This window comes from Maniola hyperantus, chromosome 13, assembly GCF_902806685.2.
Source record: "Maniola hyperantus chromosome 13, iAphHyp1.2, whole genome shotgun sequence".
NCBI lineage: Eukaryota > Metazoa > Arthropoda > Insecta > Lepidoptera > Nymphalidae > Maniola > Maniola hyperantus.
The window spans coordinates 2,133,195-2,146,823 of NC_048548.1; the positions used below are offsets into that span (position 1 = coordinate 2,133,195).

Genomic DNA, 13,629 nt, shown 5'->3' on the forward strand with positions numbered 1-13,629 from the left:
GCAGTTGACGTCTATCGGTTGACGATGATGATGATGAATCTGTGGTATGGGTACTTAATGATTTAAAATAATTTTTTCATTTGAATTTTTATTAGGAAATATTTACATGGTTTTCACAAACAGTCCTTGTGACAGTTTTGAGCTTAATATACAAAATAGAAATGCTTGCACAAGCTTTTAGTTAAAACAAAAAGTTTGGTACAAACTACACACATTACATCACAAGGTTTGTAATAGTAATCGACTGCGATGCTCTGAGCCTTATGCCCGCTCGTCACTCCCGCCGCGAATGCCATGATGGACAATACGAATGTTTCGCGGCGTTCGCGGTCTAAACCGTTTTATGAGTAGGACTAAACCCGACAATCAGTTTTTGAGGACTGAACGAAAAATTTTAGTCCACGTAGCATACTTTTTTAGAAACATACGTTTTTCTTTATATTTACAGTTTTAACAATTCACGAAGGCGAGTGGACTTTACTTGTGGTTACATCGTTTATATGGGCATTGCGTAAGTGATGCGTGCATGTCGGACCAATCAGTCGCGAGCAAGCGCTCGAAAACGCACACATTTAGTGTACCTTACTTATACCGATACGACTTAAACACAAGTATGAGCAACTCGCCTTCGTAAAATGCAAGAACTATACTATATTTACTATATCTATATATTTATATTACTATATTTTTATCCGCTTTTTAGCAAAAGGTCTACTATGTGGATGTTAAAATACAACCGACATTGGCCCCGATTCTCTAGTATCTCTCTAAACTAAATTTAGAGTATCTGCATCCTTTTCTTTTTACTAATGCTAAAAAAGGAACGGAACATGACTTTCACATTTAAAGACTTTAAATTTTAGTGCACAATACAAATTTAAACAGTAGGTTCGCGAGTGCGTGCTAAAATCACGGGTTTTACCATCTAAAAATTAAATTTAGAAATGTCAAACTGCTTCTGTCCTTTTCATATTACAATAGTAAGAAGAGGGTGCGAATACTCTAAAATTAGGTTGTGCTTAGAATCGGTGCCATTGGATAGGGGCCGACGCGCGCAGTGAACGCAATCCATACTATTCGACGGCGTTCGTGTGCTTTCGTGACATGCGTGAGTGAAGAACAGGCTTCACAGTATTTGGCTCGGCATTCTAGTCTTATTCAGAAAATTACTTAATAATCAGTTTGATACTTATGTCTGTAAAAGTATAATAAACCTAATGGATAGAAAAATACAAAAAAAATACAAGTATACAGATATTACTGGTAAGTATACAATATCAAAAGCAAACTAGGAAGAGTCAGCTGGACTGAAATTAATGATTTAGTTTTGATACTTTATAGCATAAGTCCCGCAAATTGCTATTGCGCTGGAACCATGTCTCAATAACATCGAAATGACGACATTTTGACGTCAGCCGAAATAAGAATATACCATCAGCTCGAAACTTCAGTCTAGTGCTGACGTCACTAAAAATGGCGGCCACGCGCACTAGAAATTTGCGGGACTTATACTATAAAATAGGCCAAGTGTGAGTCGGACCCGCATACAAAGGTATCCATATTCCGTACATCCATTACAAGAAGTAACATATAAAATTCCATTTTTATGGCGGCCATTTTGAAATTTTTAGAGCCATTTTGAAATTGTTGTTAGAGCGGCAACAGAAATACACATTCTGTGAAAACATCTACCTATTGTTAACGAGATGAAGCCCGCTGACAAGCAGATAGACGGACGTACAGCGGAGGCTTAGTAATAGGGTCCCATTGGCACAATTCGGGTACGGAACCCTAATAACAATAGGTACAGTACGCAGCAGAAAATAATGTACCTTTAGAAAGAGATAACGGATTTGTAGAGCAGTCTGTCGCTGAGATCGACAAAACTTCACATAATATGTATGAGTGACAGAGACAACGCTCTACAAAGCCGAAATTTCATTCTAAAGGCCGATGTACATTATTTTCTTCCGCGTACTGTACTGTTTGGTTAGTGTGAGATTTTACCAACCAACGTTGAGGAAATTCGAGCACAAACAAATAACATCAGAGTAACATACCTAAAACATGAAGTCAATTAAGTACATGTCAGAAAATAATATACATCAACCTTTAGAATGAGATTTCGGCTTTGTAGAGCGTTGTCTCTGTCACTCATACCTATGTGACGTTTTGTCGGTCTCCATGAAGAGAAAATGCCCTACAAAACCGCTATCTCTGTCTCTAAAGGTCGATGTACATTATTTTCTGCCGCGTACTGTACCGCTGATTTTAATTTCGCAAGGTTTCTGCTTCGCGCGCTTGCTTTAGGAGTATGCACAAACTTAAGCTTTAAAATAAGGTAATTACAGTCCATTTTACTTTGAAACTAAAGTGTTTCGGTGCTCGAATTCTATCAACGTTGGTGGATGATGAATTTTATACCAAAACTACTGTTTACTTTCCGTAAGACAATTTTATTTTCGACATCTATCTAGTATCTACATCCGAACTGAGATTAAACGGTTAGAATATACTATCAAGGAAGGATCCTTTGAACTTCTTAAGCGCTTTTTCTTCCATTTCTAAAATCTTATTATCTAAATCTTTGTCACTCACATCAGACTTTCTTTTATTACTTACTTTATTTACATCGCTTTCTGTATGCGTCTCATTTCCATCCTCTGATTCTATTTTCATTACAATTATTTCGCCATCCTCTAAATTGGTTGCAGTTTCTTGGACTGGCGTTTGCATATTTTCATTAATATTATTTTGATCATCATTCTCTTCATCTTTTATTTCAGGTTTCACATCGAGACCCAATGACTCAATTAATTGTTTCTGTAACACGGTTTTGTTATGTAAATCTTTCATTTCATTTAGATCAACTTTAGAATTACTACAAAAATTTAAAGATTCAGCAGATTCTTCCTTTATTACATTTATGTCATTTTTTATTTCATTTTGATCAACTTTAGAATCACTACCTAAGCTTAATGACTCTGTAGATTCTTGCTTTATCAAAGTTTTTTCGAAATCTTTACACTCGTTTAGTTCATTGTTATTATTTTCATTTATTGATTGTTTTATTTCCTGAAAATCGCTGTTAAGGCCTAATGATTCGATTAATTGTTTCTGTAATAAACATTTATTTCTTATATCTTTCCTTTCATTCAGACCAACTTTAAAAGTATTTTTACTTTCAGAATTCTTAATTTTACTGTGAGCAACTTTACAATCACTGTCAAAACCCAAGGATTCAATCAATTGTTCTTTTAAATCTTTCATTTCATTTAAATTAAGTTTGGAGTTCTCGTTTAATGACTCATCTTCAGTTGGTTCTTCTTTTATGAAGACTTCTTCTGAATCTTTTGTTTCTTCTTCGACTTTAGAATTATCTAAATGTAATGACTCTATTAATTGTTCCTTTAGAAGGTCTTTATCGTCTAGATCTTTCACTTCATTTGGATCAACTTTAGAGTCATTATCGATATTTAAAGATTCATTAAAATGTATTTTTTTTAATTTTAATGTTTTTTCAATTTTATTTATATTTAATTCCATTTTTTCATATAAACGAGATAGTTTAATAAATAGATTCACAGGTTTTAAGGGTTTTTGATCGCAAATGAAGTTCTCAACTTCTAATTTGAAAGAATCTTGATCATCATTTGTATCTAAATTGTCAGTTACATTATTTATCGGAGACTTATAACCGTTAAGTTTAACGCGATTATTTCCATTATCTAATGGCATTACCTTTGTATTTGTATTGATATTACCTTTGTTGAAATCATCATTTTTATGAATCTTTGGAGTATCATTAACTCTAATTTTTTTACATACGTCGCTGTTTTTTGTATGAATACTAACATTTAATTCAATTTTATCGTCATCATTTATTATACTGACATTTTGATCTGATGTGTTTTTAACGATATGATTATTCGTTAAAACGACGTTTTTATTTGACAAATAGTTTAATAACTGTTTATCAGTTAAAATGGTGTTTTTATTAGGATTTTTATTTGACATATTTTTGTTTGTTAAAATAAAGTCTCGATTTGACGTTTCATTTAGTACCTGTTCATCTATCAAAATGACGTCTTGATCTGAAGGTTTATTTACTATCTGATCATCCTTTGAAATGATTTTTTGTTTAGAATTTCTATTTGATATATTATTGTTCGTTAAAATAAAGTCTTGAATTGACGTTTCGTTTACTACCTGTTCGTCTATCAAAATGACGTCTTGATCTGAAGGTTCATTTACTATCTGATCATCCTTTAAAATGATCTTTTGATAAGAATTTCTATTTGAAATATGATTATTAGTTAAAGTAACGTTTTGATTCAACGTTTCATTTAGTACCTGTTCATCTATTAAAATGACGTTTTGTTCAGAATTTTCGTTTACTATCTGATCATTCATTAAAATGAAGTTTTGATTTGACATACCTTTTAAAACCTGCTCATCAATGAAAATAACGTTTTGGTTTGATGTTTCATTTACTGCGTGATCATTTATGAAAATGAAGTTTTGATCTGATGTGTTGTTTGTTAGCTGATCATTCATTAAAATGAAGTTTTGATCTGATGTGTTGTTTGTTAGCTGATCATTTATTAAAATGAAGTTTTGATCTGATGTGTTGTTTGTTAGCTGATCATTTATTAAAATGAAGTTTTGATCTGTGTTGTTTTTTAGCTGATCATTCGTTAAAATGAAGTTTTGATCTGAGTTGTTTGTTAGCTGATCATTCATTAAAATGAAGTTTTGATCTGTTGTGTTGTTTGTTAGCTGATCATTTATTAAAATATAGTTTTGATCTGATGTGTTGTTTGTTAGCTGATCATTCATTAAAATGAAGTTTTGATCTGTGTTGTTTTTTAGCTGATCATTCGTTAAAATGAAGTTTTGATCTGAGTTGTTTGTTAGCTGATCATTCATTAAAATGAAGTTTTGATCTGTTGTGTTGTTTGTTAGCTGATCATTTATTAAAATATAGTTTTGATCTGATGTGTTGTTTGTTAGCTGATCATTTATTAAAATGATGTTTTGATCTGTGTTTTTTGTTAGTTGATCATTCATTAAAATAGAATTCAAATTGTCATTCAGATTTGATGTTTTGTTAAGATCATTTATGAAAATGAATGCTTGTCCTGATAGTTCATTTATTACCTCGTCATTTTGATTTGATGGTGTGCTTAAAGTGGTACCATCTTTAGTTATTTTCGACCTTTTAACTTTGGTACCTGTGGCGTCTTTATTTTTCAAAGGCCCTTTTCTGTTAGTTTCATCGTCAGCCATATTGGTTCTAATTTCTGTTACATTATCGGCTTTCTGTCAATGAAGCAAAATAAACAAAGTATTATCCACTTAAAATAAGATTATGCAATTAATTACATTTTACATTTACAATGTTTAATATCAATTTATATTTTTAGAATCCATTACATGCTTGCATCTCATATTGTCGAAAAGAGATTCCACATAGAAGTTTTAAAATGTTAAATAATATTATCTTGTTAGCAAACACAACAAAAACTGAAACTTACAATTTTTTCATATTTTAACATAAAAGAACAATAATTTTGAAGAATTTTGAAGAGCCAACTACATAGTTCGCTCTTCAAAATTCTTCATGCTCTAACAAAGTGCAACAAAACATTTTAAAACTTAGTATGGGTGCGTTATTAAACATTAACTTGGTAAATAAATGACAGGCATGGTAGACAGCCATTTCTTGTTTCAAATGATATTCTAGCATCATTATCAATTTCTTCAAAATCTGAACCAACTTTCATGAAATTTTCTCAGTAGTACTAATTATTATCCATACTTCCATACTAATATTATAAATACGAAAGTGTGTCTGTTCTCCTAGCCTTTCACGGGTCATGCGTTCAACTGATTTTGACGAAATTTGGTACAGAGATAGCTTGCATCCCGGGGAAGGATATAGGCTACTTTTTGTATCCGGAAAATCAAAGAGTTCGCACGGGATTTTTAAAAATCTAAATCTACGTGGACGAAGTCGTGGGCATCATCTAGTTTTAAAATAAATATAAAACGTGTAGGTAAATACAAAATTTGAACACGCAAAAATATATCAGAGCTAGCAGTCACTTAATCTAAATATAGATAGATAGATAGAAATACTTTATTGCACACAAAAATATTACAAACTATTACAAAAAAACTAAAACTAAAAAATAATTGTATGCAAAGGCGGCCTTATTGCTCACAGCAATCTCTACCAGGCAACCTTTGGAGAAAGGAGAAACTAGGTGTGTAGGATAGTACTTACACGCAATACAGAAAAATGAAGTAGTATAATATTATATAATATAATTAACTATTTCAGTAATACATACATAACTATCATACATATACATAACTATTATAAATATCAATATATATACAATCCATAATAGAAATACATATATATATATATATAACTACATACCTACATATATTATAAAAGACATACATATAATACCTATGATCGAATAAATTGACTATTATGGCATCGATAAGTATAGTTCTTTAAGACGATTTTTGAATATGGGCAAGGATTTCGAATCCCGGATATTTTTGGGCAGAGCATTCCACAGTTGTACAACATATACTGTAAAAGATTTCCCGTAGAATTTTGTGCAGCTACGTGGGGTTTGGAGTTTGTTATCTGTGGATGAGCGTAAATTCCTGTCGCGATAGGCAGCACCAAGAAAAGTGAAGCGATCTTTAAGGTACGAAGGAGTGTGGGGAGCATAGAGGATAGAGAAGAGTAAGGTGAGTGCGTGGAAATCCCGACGCCGTCTAATTGTCAACCATTTAAGGCGCGTACGGTATTCGGTGATGTGGTCAAATTTCCTTAGTCCATAAATAAATCGAATGCAAAGGTTTTGCAACCGCTCCAACTTGTTTAGTAGCTCCTCATTCAGATCTGTGTAGCTGCTGTCGGCATAGTCCAATATGGGTAAGAGCAGAGTTTCAGCCAAAGATATTTTTGTTTTGATTGGGAGGAGATTCTTCCATCTTTTAAGAGAGCCGACAGCAGCGAAGAGGCGTCTGCTTACATAATTAGTTTGCGGGATCCAGGAGAATGAGGAGTCAATAAACAAGCCGAGGTTCTTGACAGTCGCACTGAACGGTATGGTCGAATTATTCAGCACGATTGAACCAGCGGTATTGAAGTCGATCTTACAAGTTTGCCTGGGGTTACCAATGATAGCAGCCTGTGACTTACTAGCATTTAAAGTCAGACCGTGCGATTTACTCCATGTACTAATTTTACATAAGTCAGAATTAATTTTACTAATACCTGTCATAACTTCATCCGCTGGTACGGATATGTATATTTGCAGGTCATCAGCGTAAAGGTGGAAGGATGAAGAGAGGGAATGGGAGATAGAATTAATAAAAATAGCAAATAAAAGTGGCGAAAGGACACCTCCTTGAGGTACACCGGCACGAAGACAGGAAACGGAGGAAAAATTATTATCAATGCGGACACATTGCTGACGATTCCATAAATAAGAATGAAACCAGTCCACCACTTCTTGCGATATATTAACAGACTTAAGCGTGGCCAACATTATATCCAAATCAACCGAGTTAAAGGCATTACTAAAGTCTAAAAGAACAATAATTGTCACAAGTTGGTTGTCGAGGCCGTAGCGAATGTCATCACATATCTTGGTGAGCGCTGTGACAGTGCTGTGCCCTGGCCGGAAACCTGATTGGTGAGGATTAAGTAGGTTATTAAAGGATATGTAGCGGCGAAGTTGAGAGGAAACTATACGTTCAGCTACTTTAGAAAGGAAGGGAAGAATAGAAATTGGCCGATAATGAGAGAAGGACGATGGATTAGTCGTTTTGGGAACAGGAATAACATACGCTACCCGCCACGCGCTGGGAAAAGTACTAGTCGATAAGGAGTGATTAAGAATATGACTAAGTATCGGGGTCACTTGTTCCAGTACAAGCATTATCATTTTCCGGCTTACACCATCACTGCCAACTGCATCAGATTTGATTGCCAATATGTGTTTCTTGACATCATCAGGGGTAATTGAGTTAAATATAAAGGGGGGGAAAACAGGAGAGGGTGCTGCACTAAAACGGACTAAGGTATCATTTTTTATTTGGCTATCCATTGGTGTTATTGTGGTAAAATACCTATTCAAATCATCCAGGTTTATATTCTTCACGGTCTGATACTGTTGCTTACCGATCCCTAGTGAATTTAGAAACTTCCAGGTTTTCAAAGGGTTACTGTTATCAATAGACTCATGGATATAGTTACGTTGAGCATCTCGGCAAAGTTTACTGCATCGGTTCCGTAGTTTTTTGTATTTTTCGAGATGCTCTTCAGTTGGTTTTAATTTAAATTTAGCTTTAGCTGAGTTGCGTTTGGTCATAGCAATTTTTATTTCTTTAGTTAGCCAGGGAGCCGGTAGGTGTTTCAACTTGATTGGGCGCAGTGGTGCATGAACATCGAAGATTAGTGTTAGCATAGAGTTAAATAAGTTGACCTTTTCATCTACTGTAGTTGCATCAAAAATGATATCCCAATCTATGTTATTGAGATCCTGCAGGAACCTATCATTATTAAAGTTCTTAAAGCTACGTCGCATGACAACAGTCGGCTTGGCTTTCGGTGGACGTATTTTATATGATACATATATGAGATCATGATAGGAGAAGGCTTCCGCTGACAATTGACCATGTGAGCTTACATGTTCTTTAGAGGAGACCATCATCAAATCCAGCTGAGAGGGTGCGCAATTAGGAAAGAAATGCGTGGCCAAGGATGAAAGCAACTGTAGGTTAGAACTATTAACAATATTAGTCAGCCGTTTCGCACGCGCATCCCCTTTAAGGAGACACGTGTTAAAGTCACCCAAAATTATTGTATGGTCAACTGTTGGTACATATTGTTCAAGGAGTGTTTCAAACGAATGGAAATAATTAATATGTAGAGAAGGGCTGTAATATACGCCAAGAAGTAATTTCAGTTGACCAAATAATACTTCAATGAAAATGTGTTCAGCAGTTTCTGAGTACAAACTGGGTGACTTGTCCAAAACAGTGAAGGGAATATGGCTACGAAGGTAAATCGCCACACCACCCCCACCCTTACCCGTTCGGTCATTTCGAATTAAGTGGAAACCAGGAATAGAGTAGGAGGTAGAAGGCAAGCATGGTTTAAGGAAGGTTTCAGATACTAAAATAGCATGGATGCTATTATTATTTTCAAATGAAGCCAAGAGGTCAGTAAAATGAGATGGAATACTTTGGGCATTGATATGTACCACATTGAAGTTTTTAGGAAAGGGTGATAGCGCTAAAAGAAGTTGGGTATAGAGAGATACTGAAACGCTGTGGAAACTGCCATCGGATGCATCTGATTTATCAGAAGCTGAGAAAAACTCGTCTTCAGAACTACTGTGCTCTATATCGTTATTAGCCATAATAATAGAATAAAATAAAATAATTATAAGATATACTTACTTAAAATAATACCGAGGTACTTAAAATAATAATATTAACTCAAATAAAATATAATAATAATAAGACTTAGTGTACGGGTCTTTCTAGTATTTCCTTTCGCCCGCCAGCAGCAAATTAATAGATCGCATAAAAGTAAAACATTGATTTAAGTTTAATCAGATAAAACCGTAAATAAAACACTAAATGAAGCGAGAAGCTAGGCTACCATATCGAAAAAATACCTAATAAGCTAACAAAAAATGCAACTATTAATACATGCATAATTAAGTAGGTACAACATGATAGCAAGCTGAGAGTAAATATGTAAAAGGAAAAGGACTGACTGACTGATCTATCAACGCACAGCACAAACTACTGGACGGATCGGGCTGAAATTCGGCATACAGATAGCTATTATGACGTAGGCATCTGCTAAGACAGTTTTTTGAAAATTCAAATAAAATAGGGTTTGAAATTTGTGTAGTCCACGCGGACGAGCATAAGCTAGTTTTCTATTAAATAGAGTAGGTATTAAGATCTAAAACCAACCTTGTTCGTCTGGAACTGCTTTAAGTTAAGGTATCGTCTAATAGCAACATCCTCTAGTATTGAATCTAGTTGTACAGATTTTCGAAAATTTTCTCTAGGACGGTTTTCTTTGGCAACAAAATCATTGATATTTACCTTCGACTTTGGGTACAGCCAATTATAAACGGCGGTAAGCAGTGGCGCGTCTTTCTGAAAAACCAAAATGATAAGTCTCACACCTGTATTTACAATCATTACTATAAGGTCTTACAATGCAACAATGCATTCCACCAATCAGATTATTGAAAATTGAAGTATAAAAAAAGCTGATCGTGTTTAGCCAGGCAATGGGGCCCGATTCTCTTGTACACAATCTCTAAACTAAACTTAATTAACATGTCTAAATCTAGTGCTATCCTTTTCTGCAAGCAACATTATGAAAGGGATAACAATAGATTTAGACTTGCCATTTTAGTTTAGTTTAGAGATTGTGTACAACGGAACTAGCCACATTGGCGCCGATTCTGTTATCTTTTTCTAAACTAAATTTAGAGCATCTGCATATTTTTCCTTTTAATATTGCGGGACGACTTTTAATAATAACGGGACGGAACATGAATTTTACATTTGAAGGTTCTAAATTTTAGTGCACGCTACAAATCTAAACAGTAGTAGGCTCGCGACTGGCAGCTAAAGTCACGCGGTTTGACGGCTCTAAATTAAATTTAAAACTGTCAACTGTGTCTGTCCTTTTCATATTACATTAGTAGGAAGAGGATGCGAATACTCTAAAATTTAGGTGTACTCAGAATCAGTACCAAAGTTTACCTTTATATCAGTTGCAGTGATACACATCTTGAAATCAGCCTCGAAGCCAAGTTTGAACACATCCTTGCTAACTACACTCTCCTTAATGATGACAATACTCCACCGTCTGCGCAGGTACGAGTAAAGGTATTCACGTTTCTTGAGAAATACCTTCTTCCCTTTTATAAAAGCGTTTGAGGACTCCACTGCAATATCATCTGAAAGTAATTTCGATATTATAAACTTACTAGCTGACTCCTGCACTTCGTCCGCGTGGATATAGGTTTTATCCCGTGGGAACTCTCTGATTTTCCGGGATAAAAAGTAGCCTATGTCACTCTCCAGGTCTTTGACTACACCCATGAAAAATGTTTGTCCTTCGATCACGTCGCAACGGTGCAACGGATTGACGTGATTTTTTGCACGATTATAGATAAAGACCTGGAGAGTGACATAGGCTACTTTTTATCCCGGAAAAACAAAGAGTTCCCATGGGATTTTTAAAAACCTAATTCCACGCGGACCAAGTTGCAGGCATCAGCTAGTTTTATAATAAGGTACAGATTATAAAAAACTCGAAGAAAACACGAAGTTGCTCGGTTTCAGAATTTGAGTGACAGAGACAATGCTCTACAAAGCCGAAATGCCATTCTAAAGGCCGATTTACATTACTTTCTGCCACGTACTGTAATCTTATAAGGGTCCCTTTTTTTCTCTAGAGATAGCGAACCCTAAAAATTTGACTTACCCTCAACATACGAAGACCATTTTAGTAGAATCTCCTTCCAATACTGCAATGCACTGTCATCTCTACAGATAATCAACACTGGGTTCTTCAACACATTGGTGACAGCGTTCAAGAATATCGCAACTGTTGCCGATTTGCCGCACGAGGGTGGAAAGTTGACTATCACCCCTGGGGATTTCTGAAATTATTACAATTTCTAATTAGAAATTAAGTGATATAATAAGTGCATACATTTTGAGAAAGGACTAATTAGAAATTAACTGATATAATAAGTATATACATTTTGAGGAAAGTTCTATCAAAAGTACTAAAGAATTTAGTAGTTCTTAAATTAAAAACTAAAATGATACTTTCGACATGACATTTATAGATGTTCTATTTCACGAAGACCATGTGGCTATGTTTGTGTGAGTGCACACATACACATTATTATTGTGTTAGTCTTGACAGCGACGCAGTTTATGTTACACACACAAATGCTTATCAGAACACTCGCTACTAGAGGCATGATTAAAATGATATGCTAACTCCTTGTAATTTAATTTTAATCAGTGAACACTTAATACTAACTATGAATAAGTAGCTAAATAACAATTTGAATGCTCTGTGTTTCAATAAAGAGAAAAAATTCTGAATTCACCTTGTTAAATTGGTTGAAAAGAAACCTGAGGCCGTCAATCTGATGCTGCTCCAGCAGGAAGTTATCCACGTACACCTCGTTATTGTCTTCTGCAAGCAGGCACAGTGGTTCCGACTCATGACGTTGAACCACGCTGCCAGCATCAATTGCATTCATTTTTGTTTACTGACACAAGGAAAAAAATTATTGGATACATAAAAATTTATCTGTTGTCTATTTAACTTTGTACAGTTGGCACTTGAGCGAAGGTTTGTGATGTTGTACCATTAACCATGCATACTGGGTATTAGCATAGTTTATATTTAGGACATATCCCGCCCGTTGCACTATTGTCGTACCTACTCCTAGCACAAGCCTGACGCTTAATTGGAGAGGAAAGGGGAATATTAGTCATTTAATATGGCTAATATTCTTTTTTTAAATAAAAAAAAAAAAAAAAAAAAAAAATATAAATCTTATGTTCTAACTAGGTTATGCTCGCGACTTCGTCCGCATGGACTACACAAATTCCAAACCCCTATTTCACCCCCTTGGGGGTTGAATTTTGAAAAATCCTTTCTTAGCGGATGCTTACGTCATAATAGCTATCTGCATGCCAAATTTCAGCCCAATCCGTCCAGTAGTTTAAGCTGTGCGTTTATAGATCAGTCAGTCAGTCAGTCACCTTTTCATTCTATATATTTAGATTATAAGTTAAGCAACATTGACCTCCCATGTCGGTAACTGCCATTATAGGTCTGTACCTCAAAGACCATATTAATTGGTCCCAGAGTACTAGACACAAAAAATGTGAAACTACAAATAACAATATGCCTATATTAAAACTGATTGAATGAAAATAATAAAAAGTACATAATATCAAAGTGAAGCGCGTAGATTGTATACTTACTAATGTAATTCAAGAAGTTAACTGATTCAGTCTGTTCAGAATAGACAGGGTCATGAGCAAAACGTACAGCATTTCTAAATAAAAGAGAGCCACAAATACCGAAACACTAGTCTTATGCACCTCTATGTCTTCAAATTCCTGCATAATATGCCTGTTTTTGTACAAATTATCGAAGAACATGGTCACTTTAAGTGTTCAAAATCTCTCAGATTTGTATTTATTTTATTCCTTTCCCGTTTCACTTCATGGTTTAACGAATTGTTAGCATTTTGTACTAACTCTTTATTTATGAAATAAGAATAAACGACGGTAAATACCTTGAGTTATGCAAAAAATATATTTATTTCATTGTGCTTTAGTATACAATCACATCACGAAGTAAATGAAATTTAAGTTATTTTGGCATTGAAAATAGTCAAATGAATATAACTGTCTAACTGATTACTTAGATTTATAAAGAGTAATAATGCTTCTAAATTTTTATATTGTAATTTATTCCATTATTTCACTTGAAAAAAATGTTTTCATGTTACATGTTTG

The 13,629-nt window shown here is 34.5% G+C and overlaps 1 protein-coding gene across 4 annotated transcripts; it reads right to left on the reverse strand.

Moving 5' to 3' along the window:
- Positions 1–1,344: 1,344 nt before the first annotated feature.
- On the reverse strand, positions 1,345–13,629 carry LOC117987788 (putative uncharacterized protein DDB_G0287457). 4 transcript variants are annotated; one of them, XM_069502822.1, is made up of 7 exons: positions 13,090–13,629; positions 12,201–12,365; positions 11,561–11,738; positions 10,834–11,030; positions 10,027–10,215; positions 5,161–5,322; positions 1,345–2,823 (listed from the first exon to the last, which is right to left on the reverse strand). In XM_069502822.1, the coding sequence occupies exons 2-7, from the start codon at positions 12,354–12,356 to the stop codon at positions 2,506–2,508; spliced, it is 1,200 nt and encodes a 399-aa protein (XP_069358923.1). In that variant the 5' UTR covers positions 12,357–12,365; positions 13,090–13,629; the 3' UTR covers positions 1,345–2,505. The 4 variants fall into 4 exon arrangements, with proteins under 4 accessions (XP_069358923.1, XP_069358921.1, XP_069358922.1 ...); XM_069502820.1 differs by having other exon boundaries at positions 1,345–5,322; positions 13,407–13,629; XM_069502821.1 differs by having other exon boundaries at positions 1,345–5,322; positions 10,162–10,215.